This window comes from Ips typographus, linkage group LG10 (assembly GCF_016097725.1).
Source record: "Ips typographus isolate SLU linkage group LG10, UJ_Ityp_2.0, whole genome shotgun sequence".
Taxonomy (NCBI): domain Eukaryota; kingdom Metazoa; phylum Arthropoda; class Insecta; order Coleoptera; family Curculionidae; genus Ips; species Ips typographus.
The window spans coordinates 6726691-6739209 of NC_138431.1; the positions used below are offsets into that span (position 1 = coordinate 6726691).

The 12519-nt window shown below is 36.4% G+C and overlaps 3 protein-coding genes and 1 pseudogene across 6 annotated transcripts; 1 reads left to right on the forward strand and 3 right to left on the reverse strand.

Annotated features, from left to right (window-relative positions):
- Positions 1–17: 17 nt before the first annotated feature.
- On the reverse strand, positions 18–907 carry LOC145734500 (transmembrane emp24 domain-containing protein 5-like). The gene has a single exon (XM_081987914.1). The coding sequence runs from the start codon at positions 709–711 to the stop codon at positions 28–30; it is 684 nt and encodes a 227-aa protein (XP_081844040.1). The 5' UTR covers positions 712–907; the 3' UTR covers positions 18–27.
- Positions 908–3316: 2409 nt separating this feature from the next.
- On the reverse strand, positions 3317–4655 carry LOC145734502 (polycomb group RING finger protein 3-like; annotated as a pseudogene). Its single transcript, XR_014179428.1, has 3 exons — positions 4407–4655; positions 4200–4352; positions 3317–4142 (listed from the first exon to the last, which is right to left on the reverse strand). The product of XR_014179428.1 is annotated as a polycomb group RING finger protein 3-like (transcript).
- Positions 4656–5084: 429 nt separating this feature from the next.
- On the reverse strand, positions 5085–8765 carry LOC145734469 (uncharacterized). 3 transcript variants are annotated; one of them, XM_081987864.1, is made up of 8 exons: positions 8566–8765; positions 8405–8500; positions 8216–8339; positions 8097–8160; positions 7811–7986; positions 6573–6621; positions 6176–6328; positions 5085–5563 (listed from the first exon to the last, which is right to left on the reverse strand). In XM_081987864.1, the coding sequence occupies exons 1-8, from the start codon at positions 8675–8677 to the stop codon at positions 5198–5200; spliced, it is 1140 nt and encodes a 379-aa protein (XP_081843990.1). In that variant the 5' UTR covers positions 8678–8765; the 3' UTR covers positions 5085–5197. The 3 variants fall into 3 exon arrangements, with proteins under 3 accessions (XP_081843990.1, XP_081843988.1, XP_081843989.1); XM_081987862.1 differs by having other exon boundaries at positions 6176–6394; positions 6492–6621; positions 8566–8763; XM_081987863.1 differs by lacking the exon at positions 8405–8500 and having other exon boundaries at positions 6176–6394; positions 6492–6621; positions 8566–8764.
- A 242-nt stretch (positions 8766–9007) lies between these two features.
- Positions 9008–12482, forward strand: Dhx15 (DEAH-box helicase 15). The gene is made up of 9 exons (XM_081987791.1): positions 9008–9229; positions 9761–10174; positions 10232–10578; positions 10635–11097; positions 11150–11424; positions 11650–11772; positions 11823–12013; positions 12066–12228; positions 12281–12482. The coding sequence occupies exons 1-9, from the start codon at positions 9180–9182 to the stop codon at positions 12406–12408; spliced, it is 2154 nt and encodes a 717-aa protein (XP_081843917.1). The 5' UTR covers positions 9008–9179; the 3' UTR covers positions 12409–12482.
- The last annotated feature ends 37 nt before the right edge of the window (positions 12483–12519 follow it).

A 12519-nucleotide genomic window follows, 5' to 3' on the forward strand; every position in this document is an offset into this window, starting at 1 on the left:
TTCATTTAAAACCTTAATAAAATTGTATCAGTATTTATTGAAATCCAAAAAGGACAATACTTTATGAATTTTTGAGTTACTATCAAAAATACTTTTCAGCATCACAATTTGTACAAAACTGACAAAGACCATAGTTGACAGAATCAACATTGAATACCTATTAACTTTAAAGTACATTTCTTCAGCAATATTTCTATCTTTGGATTCAGTAACTTTAATCAAATCTTGTAAAGATCTGGCCTTGTTGAGGTTGTTGCGCACCATATCCATCACACTTTGAAATCCCTCAATTTGCTGTATATCTTTTTGAGTATCATCGAAACTAACGTCAGTGTCCCAACGGTCGTCCTCATCATTAGTCACAGCCAGTTCAAAGTAAACAGTTTTGGTATTGAAAGCACTGAACGTGTTATCAAAACAAAATTTGTAGTCTCCCTTTGCTGATATGTGAATTTCGTGATTTTTCTCCGATTTCTTGAAGTCGGCCACCAGAATGCGCCCCCTCGGATCCGCCATACTGAATGATATGTCCAAGTCCCCATGGCCCCCATCAATTACTTGATAATCAATCTCCAGCTCGTCGTTTACCTCCAACGTTTGGTAAAAACAGTCTTCCTTAAGGGGTTCCACGTTAATTGTGATGCTGTTGTCCCAAGTTAGAGCCCCCGGTAGGGCTACACTTGATAATATTATTAAAAAAGTAAAAATCATTTTTTATAGGTTAACTTAAAGCAAGGTTATGGCACATGAATGTTGTGGGTAAGTTTCTAGACTTAAAATCACATTTTAGAAGCTGATAATTGTAAGAAAAGTATTTAAGGGGGGCCCCTAAATTTAACTCATCACTGACACTATTTTTATAAATAAGGTGTTGCCTAATTTAAACAAATAAAAAAAAACTGGTTGCAGAAACAGTACACTGGTTGTCTCTGCTGGTTCTGGCACTGGCAACCTGGCTAAAACATTTATCACGTGACCAAGCACTTTAAGAAGTACGATACATCACATGACTTTGACACATGTCCGCACAGTTTTCGACAGTTGCCAATGTTGACATGCTGGTAATGCAAATGGCCGCCAGCTGCATTGTTTGTCAAGCATCTAATCAAGAACAGTTTCTTTTTTAAATTATTATTCAAAACTTGTGTGATTTAGTTAACTCCACTATCAAACAGTCGTTTCGTACCTTATCCTAAACGTGACTGTATATAAGATCAGAGCTTGTCAAGTTGTAACAGTCTAAAACCATGTCCAAACGTAGGATAGAAGTAGGTGACCCAGCCTCAAAGAAACAGCGGTAAGTGTTTTTATCGACTTTACGGGTAGGGGTTAGCAAAATACATGTTTGTTTACGTGCACGTGCCCTTGGCACAACACATAGTTGGTCCACTCCCATTAAAATTTTTGAGGTTAACCCATTTTGTTTTACCTTGTCCCTTGGCCCCTCAGTTGTTTAGTGTAAAGTTAAATGGTCATTATTGCCGCAATTTATTGTTATTACTTGAAACTATAACATAAATAAAGTTTTAACCCTAGTGACTAACAACCCTTTACTTTGATCTAGTGTAGGTATACTAATAGTAAGTCCACATGTGCATCATTTGTATAAATCATAGTGTCACAAACCGGGTATAGCTCCAGTGCCCAACAAGGATCACATTATTGAAGAGCTTTTAATATTAACAACCACTTATCATCCTAATGTGATCATTTGTTTGAGTTAAAACACTATTAACAGCCATAATTAGATTGTATTGTATTGTCTGTATTGATTTAATAAAGATATCAATAATGTTTCCTCTGGTAATCAAAATGGCAATTCCTAGGGATGAAAAATCATTGCCATTACCTACTGGCATAATACCAAAGGTAAACTTGGGACAGTCAGTGAACCCATACGGTCGGCCATGTCAGTGGCTCAGAGAGTCTCTGAAGAAATGGATGTTGGTTTAGGACAGGAAGTCGGTTACAGTATCCGTTTTGAGGATTGTTCCTCAGCAAAAACGATTTTAAAGTAAATGTTGGGTTAGGAACAGGTACAGAGGGCGGTGGTACTACGTAAATTAAGTTCGGAAAAAGGAAAAACAATAGGAAAAGTGTATTTTTAAAGAATCAAATTAATAATTATTAACTAGCAAAACTAGAATCTCCATGGGTTTAAAGTTCGGAATCGGCCTAGCTTTGGTTTCGGCTAATTTACGAAGTCTTGCAATTTCTTCCTTTTCAGCTGCTTTTTTCAATTCCTCTCGGTGCAATTCTAGATTTCGCATAGTTTCCATCTTCTGTCGCTGTCTTTCCAAGCGTCTGCGTTCGCTTGGAAAGACTGGCTTAGGTTGGCTTTCATTTCAACCTAAGCCAGTCTTTCCAGTCTTGTCAGTTACTCTGTGCTTTTTATTATTATGATCTATTTACTTATTTTACTCAAATGTATTGTACAGATTAAATAACTCATTGTTTACTCACTTGTGCAATTAAAATATTTTCCAAGCAAGGAACCTATAGAATTATCTTATTTTCAATTATCTGGCTTGTACCTTATTACATACTGATACTTTTAAGATCTAAATATGTTAAACAACTTTGACATGTAAACCGTAAGTTGAATTTCTGTGATTGTTATGCATTAAAATATTATACAGGTAGGTACTTTATGTGTTCAAAATTCGCATCTGTGATAATACATGTATTAAGTAAATAAAATTCTACTTATATTGTAATGAAAAATAATGGGTTGTATAAAAAGTTTATCTGTAGTTGTTGAGTTTTATTGATAGTTTGAACCCTCCTTTAGAAAACATATTACAACTGTGCTATCTGAGTAAAACAGATAAGGTAGTCCACAGGAACGAAATATCTCTTAACGTGGAAACTGTACACAGTGGAGAACATCATAATATTCGATCCCAGATAGCAAACTATGACCACTAGAAGACGTTATTTGATTATCAATGGATAGTTTCGTTACCATAACATTTAGTGGTAACATTCTTTCACGTTGTCTATAACTATATAAGAGCTGCAGTAAACATTTCTTTAAGAAAGAACGTTCCTACGTCTTATAATGCTATATAGCCCTGTAACGGAAAATGTAACCGTTACATTTGCCGTGTGTGCTCGTTATTCGTAACTGATCGATGTTTTATTACGGACTAATTTACGTCACTATTGCTGTGACGTTCGGCCGTTAAATTAACGTTAATAGCGGCAAAAGTCACGCCATTTGGACGTCTTTTAAAAAAGTTTGCTAACTGTGAAATTTTTAACATTTATTATCACCTTTAATGGACGTAGATTCTGACTTAAAACAAAAAGTCAATTCTGTTCGAAAAACATCTATAATTCAAGTAAAGCCCAAATAATTTGGGCAGAATGTACAACTACACACACACTCTCATGTTTATCCATTTCTATTCTGATAAAAAAAATCAAAATATTGTAAATCTCTGTTGCTAAACACACTATTCTAGAAATGGTAGTAATAGTACATATACATAGAACAATTTACTGATATAAATACATTTACACTTATAATACAATTAATAATTATACCTGGACATTATAGGTATATGTCATGTCTTTATTCTCATAAATATATCACAGATTTTTATCATTAAAATAAGTAGATCAAATACATATAAACATTCAATAAAGTAAATTGAACAAGTCTTTACATTGGTAGAACCCCTTGATTCATATTATAAAGGGTAAACTAACTACACTATTTACTAAATATCAATTCTTGGTCTGTACTGCAGTGTTAAAGGGGGGTTTAAAAACCTCCATCTAGTTACATAAACAAACTTTAAGGTATGATCTTTCCCCAATAACTCTTCATTGCACAAAATATCAATATCACGATATCTTTCCATCCCATTCAAAACTTTCATTGCAATAAATTTCTTTAAATGTACCTAATCTGGTAGCCTGTGCAGAACACCTAATAAACCTTCTTCTAAGTGTTCTAAGACTGGAACTAATGCACTCTAAGCAAACATTGATTTGTTCATCTTGTCTGTGGTAGTCTGATTCTGCGTGGGGGTCGGGTTCATGTTCTCCATTATAATCCCCTGAAGCTGGTGGCACATCTTTAGGATTTGGTAACCCTCTCACTTTGTAAAATTTCCTTTCAGTTTCTAATTCATCTGCATTAAAATTATAATTAAGCATTAAATAACACAAGTATTTTGACAACAACTTACTTTTTTGCTAATCTGGTACTAGCTTGTAAACTATATCCTGCATTGTTCGGTCAAAGCTAATGTATTGCAGTGGATGGGATTGATGTATAACTATTTGGCATGATGGACAATTATTATTTTCTTCAAGATGCTTTACTAAACAACTCTTGCAAACTAAAAATATCGTTACATAAAGTAAATTAGGACTAACCCTGTCATGGAACTTACATGTATGCAAACATTCTGTTACAGTGGTAGCATCAATTAAATAGCCTCTGCATATCCTACATGTTATATAGTTATTAAGTATTCGCAATTTTATTTTCTTTTCCATTGTCATAATTGTGCGACACGCATTATTTTCGTAAAGTCATTCATTTATATCAAAGAAAACAAATGTAAGAGATAAGAATAATCAACCTTTTTGTCCTTTTCTCTTACATAACCCTACTTTTGAGAAATTTGTGGTTTGCTGTCACTGCTGTCAGCTTCTCGATGCTCACAGCTGTCAGCTGGTAGGGGGCCATTGTTGCCAAATGTGTACTACCTAAATTAAGTTCGGAAACAGGAAAAACAATAGGAAAAGTGTATTTTTAAAGAATCAAATTAATAATTATTAACTAGCAAAACTAGAAAGAATCTCCGTTATATTTTCATTGCGACATTAATTCAAATATTGTTATGAGGACTTTGTGCATAACTGCATAAACAAGGCACTTTCTGCAGAGACAATTTTCTAGCATTTTTTTTGTTGTAAAACTTTTAAAATATACTATTCCGGTTGAAAGTTAAAACACTTTAAAGCTGTATAAAGCTTCAACAGATTTGTTCTTTCTATTGTCATAAATGTCAAAAGCAGCCGAATGCTCTGCCCATATGAAATTGGTTTATAAAATCAACAAAAGATAGCTTTTACAACGGTTTTTATTTTATCCGGTATTAATAATAAACTTTAATAATAATGAATCAAGAAAAAAATATACACTTAAACATGACAGTGGTCTACACAAACTAATTAACTAATTGTTAGATGGAAAGTTTTCCTTGTTTATTTTTCGGAAATTGGGAGACTTCGGCTCAGTAAGCTTCTTATCGGAGGAATGAATCTCCATGGGTTTAAAGTTCGGAATCGGCCTAGCTTTGGTTTCGGCTAATTTACGAAGTCTTGCAATTTCTTCCTTTTCAGCTGCTTTTTTGAATTCCTCTCGGTGCAACTCTAGATTTCGCATAGTTTCCATCTTCTGTCGCTGTTGCTCTTCAAACGCCAGTCTTTCCAAGCGTCTGCGTTCGCTTGCTGCCGAAGTGCGTTTGCTGCCTGATTTGTATATGGATTTTGGAATAGGATTGGCGTGAAACTCTCTAGCGCGCCTTTCTTCTTCCAAGATCTGTAAAATAAGTTTTGACTTATTTTCAAATCTGACAACTAATAATTTGCAGTGTCAGTTACTCTGTGCTTTTTATTATTATGATCTATTTAAAAACTAGGAGAATCGAATGAAGAAGCCTGACATACACTAGCAAAAGTTACCAAAAAACTTCCCACAGTATATATGGTTTTTGCATCCGGGTCTTCATTTAATATATGTTTGTACACATTCACTATAAATTGCTTTTCTTCAGGATACAAATGGTCTAATTCCAGTTGCCTTTGCGTTTAGTGGGGAATTATTCACATCGAGGCACTGGTTCTTTTCGTAGTTGACCACATTATGCAGAATGGATATTCAAGTGTTTTTTTTTGTGATATCAATACACTGTCAGACGAGTTTAAACAGACTCAAAAACAACTTTAAACGACTCTGATGTAACAAGAAACTTTGAGATGCTAAGAATCAGATTGACGGTGATTAACCTGAAAATTCAAATGGTGGCCGAGCCGGTGTTTCTTGACAACCTGTTTACACATTTGTCCACTATTGCCAACCTAATTCGTAATCACTCCTCCTAGTTTTTAGATAGACTAGTTATAGTTACTATGCACTGCAGTCTTACATTACCTTTTGAATTAATTTTTCGCGCTTTTCTGTTACAAGTTTATCGCGGTCGGCAAAACTGAAGGGTTCCGGTTTCGTCACGCGCGGTCTGTAATTCTTCATAAAGGTGGGAGTGATTGGTTTTGTTGTTGACCGAGTGGCTGTCACTGCTGCTGTCTTTTGCGGACTTGGCTTCACTATCGGAGTGGAGTGGAACAAGTACTTTTTTGGAGAGGGTGCAGTCTGTAAACGGTGCAGTTAAGAAATAAATTCTAATTAACATTTAATGAATCATTTTGACTTTAACTCGATTTTCGTGAAATTGGAAGGCAGTACATACCTGTTTAGGGGGTGTTTCCGTCAATTTGAAAGGAACCGGAACTGTCGACGGTTTTTTCTCTACAGGAACCAAAGCGTTAACAGGACCTTGTAAAATTTTCTTGTTGACTGGATTTGCTTTGATTTTACACCTGAAAATTGCAACAATAGTACTCATGCCAGCAGTTGCACCAAATAGGTTAACCCACACACTCAGGTGATTTAATTATTGCAAGCAACAAGATTTAATAAAGCAAATTTCTTATGATGAACTACATGCAAAGCAAACGAGCATTTCTACCTAGCAAGAATAATGAAAACGCAAGCAGTTTTCAGGCAAATACAACATACTTCTGTAAGTTATGAAACTCGTTTAGTTCCCGTTCCTCATGAGATAAAAATCTTTTGTTGATCTGGACGCGCTCGTAATTTAGTGGTCAGCCCTGGACTTTCCGGTATGGTCCTGAAATTCAATGATAAAAAATGTTTGCAGGGTCGTAGCGCAATATTATACAAACTAAAACCTGTTAATAATGTAATAGTCTGTTTTTATATAAGGATAATCTATGAAATATCAATTTCACAATAAACACAAAGTACAGCTGCTTTCCAATTAAGCCTGACAAATGGAGTCTTGATTTATTCATGAAAAGAACCAGGTGACAGTTGTTAGTTTTGGGACATTTTATAAACTCTTGCTATACAATAATTATAAAATTTTAATAAAACCTAAATTTTAATTTTCTGATTGTTCTGTGTTTGAATAGTTTTACAATTATGAATTGACAATACAGGGGTATGCTTGGACCTTATAATTAGTCCAAGCACAATCCAAACACTTTCAAAATATTCATTAGCCACAATTTACCCTTCTACTCAGTAATTCACTCAAAAATCAAATTCATTGTGTAGTGTATTTTCAAAAAAATATTTAGTTTTGAAATACCAAATTACAGAATAGAATTGTTTAAAACACCATGTTAAAGTAACAAGACAATATATGGAACACCCTATACATATCCAAGACCAGTAAATCCCAAACCAACAAAAAAAAAATATTTTAAACTTTAGCATAATAATCTTCAGGAAATGTCAAACTAAACAACCAAACATCTGAAAACAGCTTATAGGCAATTTTAAAATAAGAATAATTTACAAACTTTGCAGAGGAGAAACAAAAACATTGATTGATTAACCTGTATACACATAATTAGTCCAGACTTAAAATAGGAAAACTTGAACCATGAACAAAACATAAAACTAATTATTTATTTTTTATAAAGTCATCAATAAAGTAAATAAAATATATATAAGAGTAATAATAATTGAAAAATTACTTACTTTTGTAAAGCTGGCTTTGTATGCACTGGTGCCTTAACCCTGAAACGTTCTGGAGTGTGATTCTGAAACATACTAATATTACTAATTTGCTCTGCCATAGACACAAATTTATTTTGGTTCAGCTTTTTTAAGTTATCATAGGACTGCTTGGGTTGGGGTCTTTTATTCAATTGGTCCTGGATAACAAAAAGAAATTAATAAGATACATTCAGTAAAAAAATATTAATACAGGTAGACGGTGAGTGAAAAAAAAGCCCAGTCATTTCTACCCTAATTAGGAACTTACCATACTCCCTTTACATGTTGATTTGCTTCTGGCTTTTGAAAGTCCACCAGTACTCTCATTTTCCCTATCAAAGCACAAGTTAATTTATTTGAAGTTATGCAAGAAACTAAAAGTACTACTTAATAACTTTGCAAGTTGGTTCTTGAAGCAGTCGACCCTTTTGTTCACTGAACATAACCAAATTGCCATTGCTCATAGACCTTCTCATCTTTGTTGAGTTCCCAACTTCAGGTAGAGGTTGCTCTAATAAATTTAACATTAAAATTACAATTACATCACAAAAAATTACAAAAATCACTAGCTCCTACCATTTTTACTGTCAGATGGGGAGAAAAACATAGTATTGGAAGACTGCAATATAGCTGTATCATCAGTTTCGGATCTTTCTATAGAGCAGCAGGTCTCTAATACACAAGCATACCGAAATTCATCAGAATTTGCATTAAAACCAGTTTAAAAAGTCACTTACGAAAGAAACCTTCATCTGCTGAAGTAGAATCGTTCAAATCTTCATCAGCGTTGGTTAAATCCACAAAATGGGGCGCGTCTAAAACAAAGTGCTCATCCATGGCAAAACTCATCAAACTCCAACAAAATTTTATTCAACAGACAAATACGATTGAAATAAAACTAGTTGAAAAATTTAAGAAAAAAACTATAGGGAATGCCAGTATTTTAAAGACACTATTTTTATAAATAAGGTGTTGCCTAATTTAAACAAATAAAAAAAAACTGGTTGCAGAAACAGTACACTGGTTGTCTCTGCTGGTTCTGGCACTGGCAACCTGGCTAAAACATTTATCACGTGACCAAGCACTTTAAGAAGTACGATACATCACATGACTTTGACACATGTCCGCACAGTTTTCGACAGTTGCCAATGTTGACATGCTGGTAATGCAAATGGCCGCCAGCTGCATTGTTTGTCAGGCATCTAATCAAGAACAGTTTCTTTTTTAAATTATTATTATTCAAAACTTGTGTGATTTAGTTAACTCCACTATCAAACAGTCGTTCCGTACCTTATCCTAAACGTGACTGTATATAAGATCAGAGCTTGTCAAGTTATAACAGTCTAAAACCATGTCCAAACGTAGGATAGAAGTAGGTGACCCAGCCTCAAAGAAAAAGCGGTAAGTGTTTTTATCAACTTTACGGGTAGGGGTTAGCAAAATACATGTTTGTTTACGTGCACGTGCCCTTGGCACACCACATAGTTGGTCCACCCCCTTTAAAAATTTTGTTTTACCTTGCTGTGTGATTGTTGTGTGTCCCTTGGCCCCTCAGTAGTTTAGTGTAAAGTTAAATGGTCATTATTGCCGCAATTTATTGTTATTACTTGAAACTATAACATAAATAAAGTTTTAACCCTAGTGACTAACAACCCTTTACTTTGATCTAGTGTAGGTATACTAATAGTAAGTCCACATGTGCATCATTTGTATAAATCATAGTGTCACAAACCGGGTATAGCTCCAGTGCCCAACAAGGATCACATTATTGAAGAGCTTTTAATATTAACAACCACTTATCATCCTAATGTGATCATTTGTTTGGGTTAAAACACTATTAACAGCCATAATTAGATTGTATTGTATTGTCTGTATTGATTTAATAAAGATATCAATAATGTTTCCTCTGGTAATCAAAATGGCAATTCCTAGGGATGAAAAATCATTGCCATTACCTACTGGCATAATACCAAAGGTAAACTTGGGACAGTCAGTGAACCCATACACAGGATTGCCCTACACGCAACGCTACCATGAACTGTTCAGAAAACGAATCGGTCTGCCCGTATTCGAGTATCGTGACGATTTTATGCGATTACTGGCCGAACATCAATGTATAGTGTTGGTGGGCGAAACCGGATCAGGAAAAACTACCCAAATCCCGCAATGGTGTGTCGAGTATTCCCGATCAATGGGCAAAAAGGCCGTTTGTTGTACACAACCGAGAAGGGTGGCGGCCATGTCAGTAGCTCAGAGAGTGTCTGAAGAAATGGATGTTGGTTTAGGACAGGAAGTCGGTTACAGTATCCGTTTTGAGGATTGTTCCTCAGCAAAAACGATTTTAAAGTAAATGTTGGGTTAGGAAGTTTGGCCTTGAGTTTAAATATTTTTTTTTTACGGTAGATACATGACGGATGGTATGTTGTTGCGTGAGGGTATGAGTGATCCAATGCTGGAAGCGTATCAGTGTATACTGTTGGATGAAGCTCACGAACGGACATTGGCCACGGACATTTTGATGGGAGTTTTAAAGGAAGTGATCAAACAACGCAGCGATTTAAAGTTGGTCATTATGTCGGCTACTTTGGACGCCGGCAAATTCCAACAATACTTCGATAACGCCCCTTTGATGAACGTACCAGGACGTACACACCCTGTAGAAATCTTTTACACTCCAGAACCAGAACGGGACTACTTGGAGGCGGCCATACGTACAGTCATCCAGATTCACATGTGTGAAGAAATCGCTGGTCAGATTCACTTAGATATTTATTTAATTATCACTCAATGATAAAATTAATTCCAGGTGATGTACTGCTGTTCCTAACTGGCCAAGAAGAAATCGAAGTAGCCTGCAAACGCATAAAACGAGAAATCGATAATTTAGGCCCTGAAGTGGGGGAACTGAAATGCATCCCCCTGTACTCCACCTTGCCCCCCAACCTTCAGCAGCGCATCTTTGAGGACCCCCCACCGAATAAAGCAAACGGAGCAATTGGCCGTAAAGTGGTGGTATCAACCAACATTGCCGAAACGTCACTAACCATAGACGGCGTGGTGTTTGTGATTGATCCGGGATTTGCCAAACAGAAAGTGTACAATCCACGAATCAGAGTCGAGTCTTTACTTGTGTCACCCATTAGTAAAGCGTCTGCCCAACAGAGGGCCGGACGTGCCGGCCGAACGAAACCCGGCAAATGTTTCAGACTTTATACGGAGAAAGCGTTCAAAAATGAGATGCAGGATAACACTTATCCTGAAATTTTAAGGTAGGTGACACTGTGGTGACAATGAACAAAAATCACGAGTGTTTGTCTTTAGGTCAAATTTGGGTTCTGTGGTTCTCCAACTCAAAAAACTGGGTATTGACGATCTGGTGCACTTCGATTTTATGGACCCGCCAGCGCCCGAAACCTTGATGAGAGCCCTGGAGCTTCTGAATTACTTGGCCGCCCTTGACGACGACGGCAATCTCACCGATTTGGGGGCCGTAATGGCGGAATTCCCCTTGGACCCCCAACTAGCCAAAATGCTGATAGCCAGCTGCAATCACAATTGTTCGAACGAGATTTTATCGATAACGGCGATGTTATCAGGTATTTATGATCGACCTAAGTAAACCTGTTAAGTTCTACAGAAAGAAAAAATTAAAAAAAAAAATTGGGATTTAATTCAACTGGGGTGGGGGGAATGGTGGAAGAACCAATTGCGCGTGAGCGTCAAAATTGGTTCTGACTAAGGGTAGCTCTGTAGGATTGATTTGAGTTCGAGCACAACTATATCGGTTGGATACGGGCACGCGCCCCGCTCCAATTATTTAGTCCCGCAGTGTTTCGTCAGACCGAATGAGGCGAAAAAGGCAGCCGACGACGCCAAAATGAGATTTGCGCACATCGACGGCGACCATCTGACTCTGCTCAACGTGTATCACGCTTTCAAACAGAGTAAGTGGCCACCGACACATTATACTTGCCGACATTAACCATCAAATTAGGTATGGAAGATCCACAATGGTGCTACGACAACTTCGTCAATTATCGTTCGCTAAAATCGGCCGATAACGTGAGACAACAACTGTCCCGAATTATGGACCGATTCAATCTGAAACGCACCTCGACCGATTTCACCAGCAAAGATTACTACATAAACATAAGAAAGGCGCTGGTAAATGGGTTTTTCATGCAGGTTGGTGAAAACTGTCCAAAATTACGCCAATATTATACACTGGACTTTTTAGGTGGCCCATTTAGAACGAACTGGACACTATTTGACCATCAAGGACAACCAAATCGTTCAGTTACATCCGTCTACTTGTCTGGACCACAAACCCGAATGGGTGATTTACAACGAGTTCGTATTGACCACGAAAAATTATATTCGAACGGTCACCGACATAAAACGTGAGTAACTCCCCATGTTTACTCAAGATTGTTAATACAGTATTTTTTTTAGCTGATTGGTTACTGAAAATCGCTCCTCAATATTACGACCTCAACAATTTCCCTCAATGCGAGGCGAAAAGGCAATTGGAAATCTTGCAAAACCGGATGGAGTCCAGGCAATATCAACAAGGATTCTAATTATTATCCTTGAATTTTTTACTGTGAGTTTACTGCACCGTATCTTAGTTTGGTGCCTACAAGTTAACATTAATTCCAGTTTAATACCGTTTTATTTTGGGAGTTATAAAC

What these genes read in the sequence shown, in the direction of transcription:
- LOC145734500 (XM_081987914.1), bottom strand. Translation starts at nt 711, where the DNA reads ATGATTTTTACTTTTTTAATAATATTATCAAGTGTAGCCCTACCGGGG.
- LOC145734469 (XM_081987862.1), bottom strand. Translation starts at nt 8,677, where the DNA reads ATGAGTTTTGCCATGGATGAGCACTTTGTTTTAGACGCGCCCCATTTT. An exon ending in ACAAAGCCAGCTTTACAAAA is followed by an intron (nt 6,622 to 7,810) that starts GTAAGTAATTTT and finishes TGCAATTTTCAG; the next exon opens with GTGTAAAATCAAAGCAAATC. An exon ending in GCGAAAAATTAATTCAAAAG is followed by an intron (nt 5,564 to 6,175) that starts GTAATGTAAGAC and finishes CTTATTTTACAG; the next exon opens with ATCTTGGAAGAAGAAAGGCG.
- Dhx15 (XM_081987791.1), top strand. Translation starts at nt 9,180, where the DNA reads ATGTCCAAACGTAGGATAGAAGTAGGTGACCCAGCCTCAAAGAAAAAG. An exon ending in GATAACGGCGATGTTATCAG is followed by an intron (nt 11,425 to 11,649) that starts GTATTTATGATC and finishes CCAATTATTTAG; the next exon opens with TCCCGCAGTGTTTCGTCAGA. An exon ending in AACGGTCACCGACATAAAAC is followed by an intron (nt 12,229 to 12,280) that starts GTGAGTAACTCC and finishes TATTTTTTTTAG; the next exon opens with CTGATTGGTTACTGAAAATC.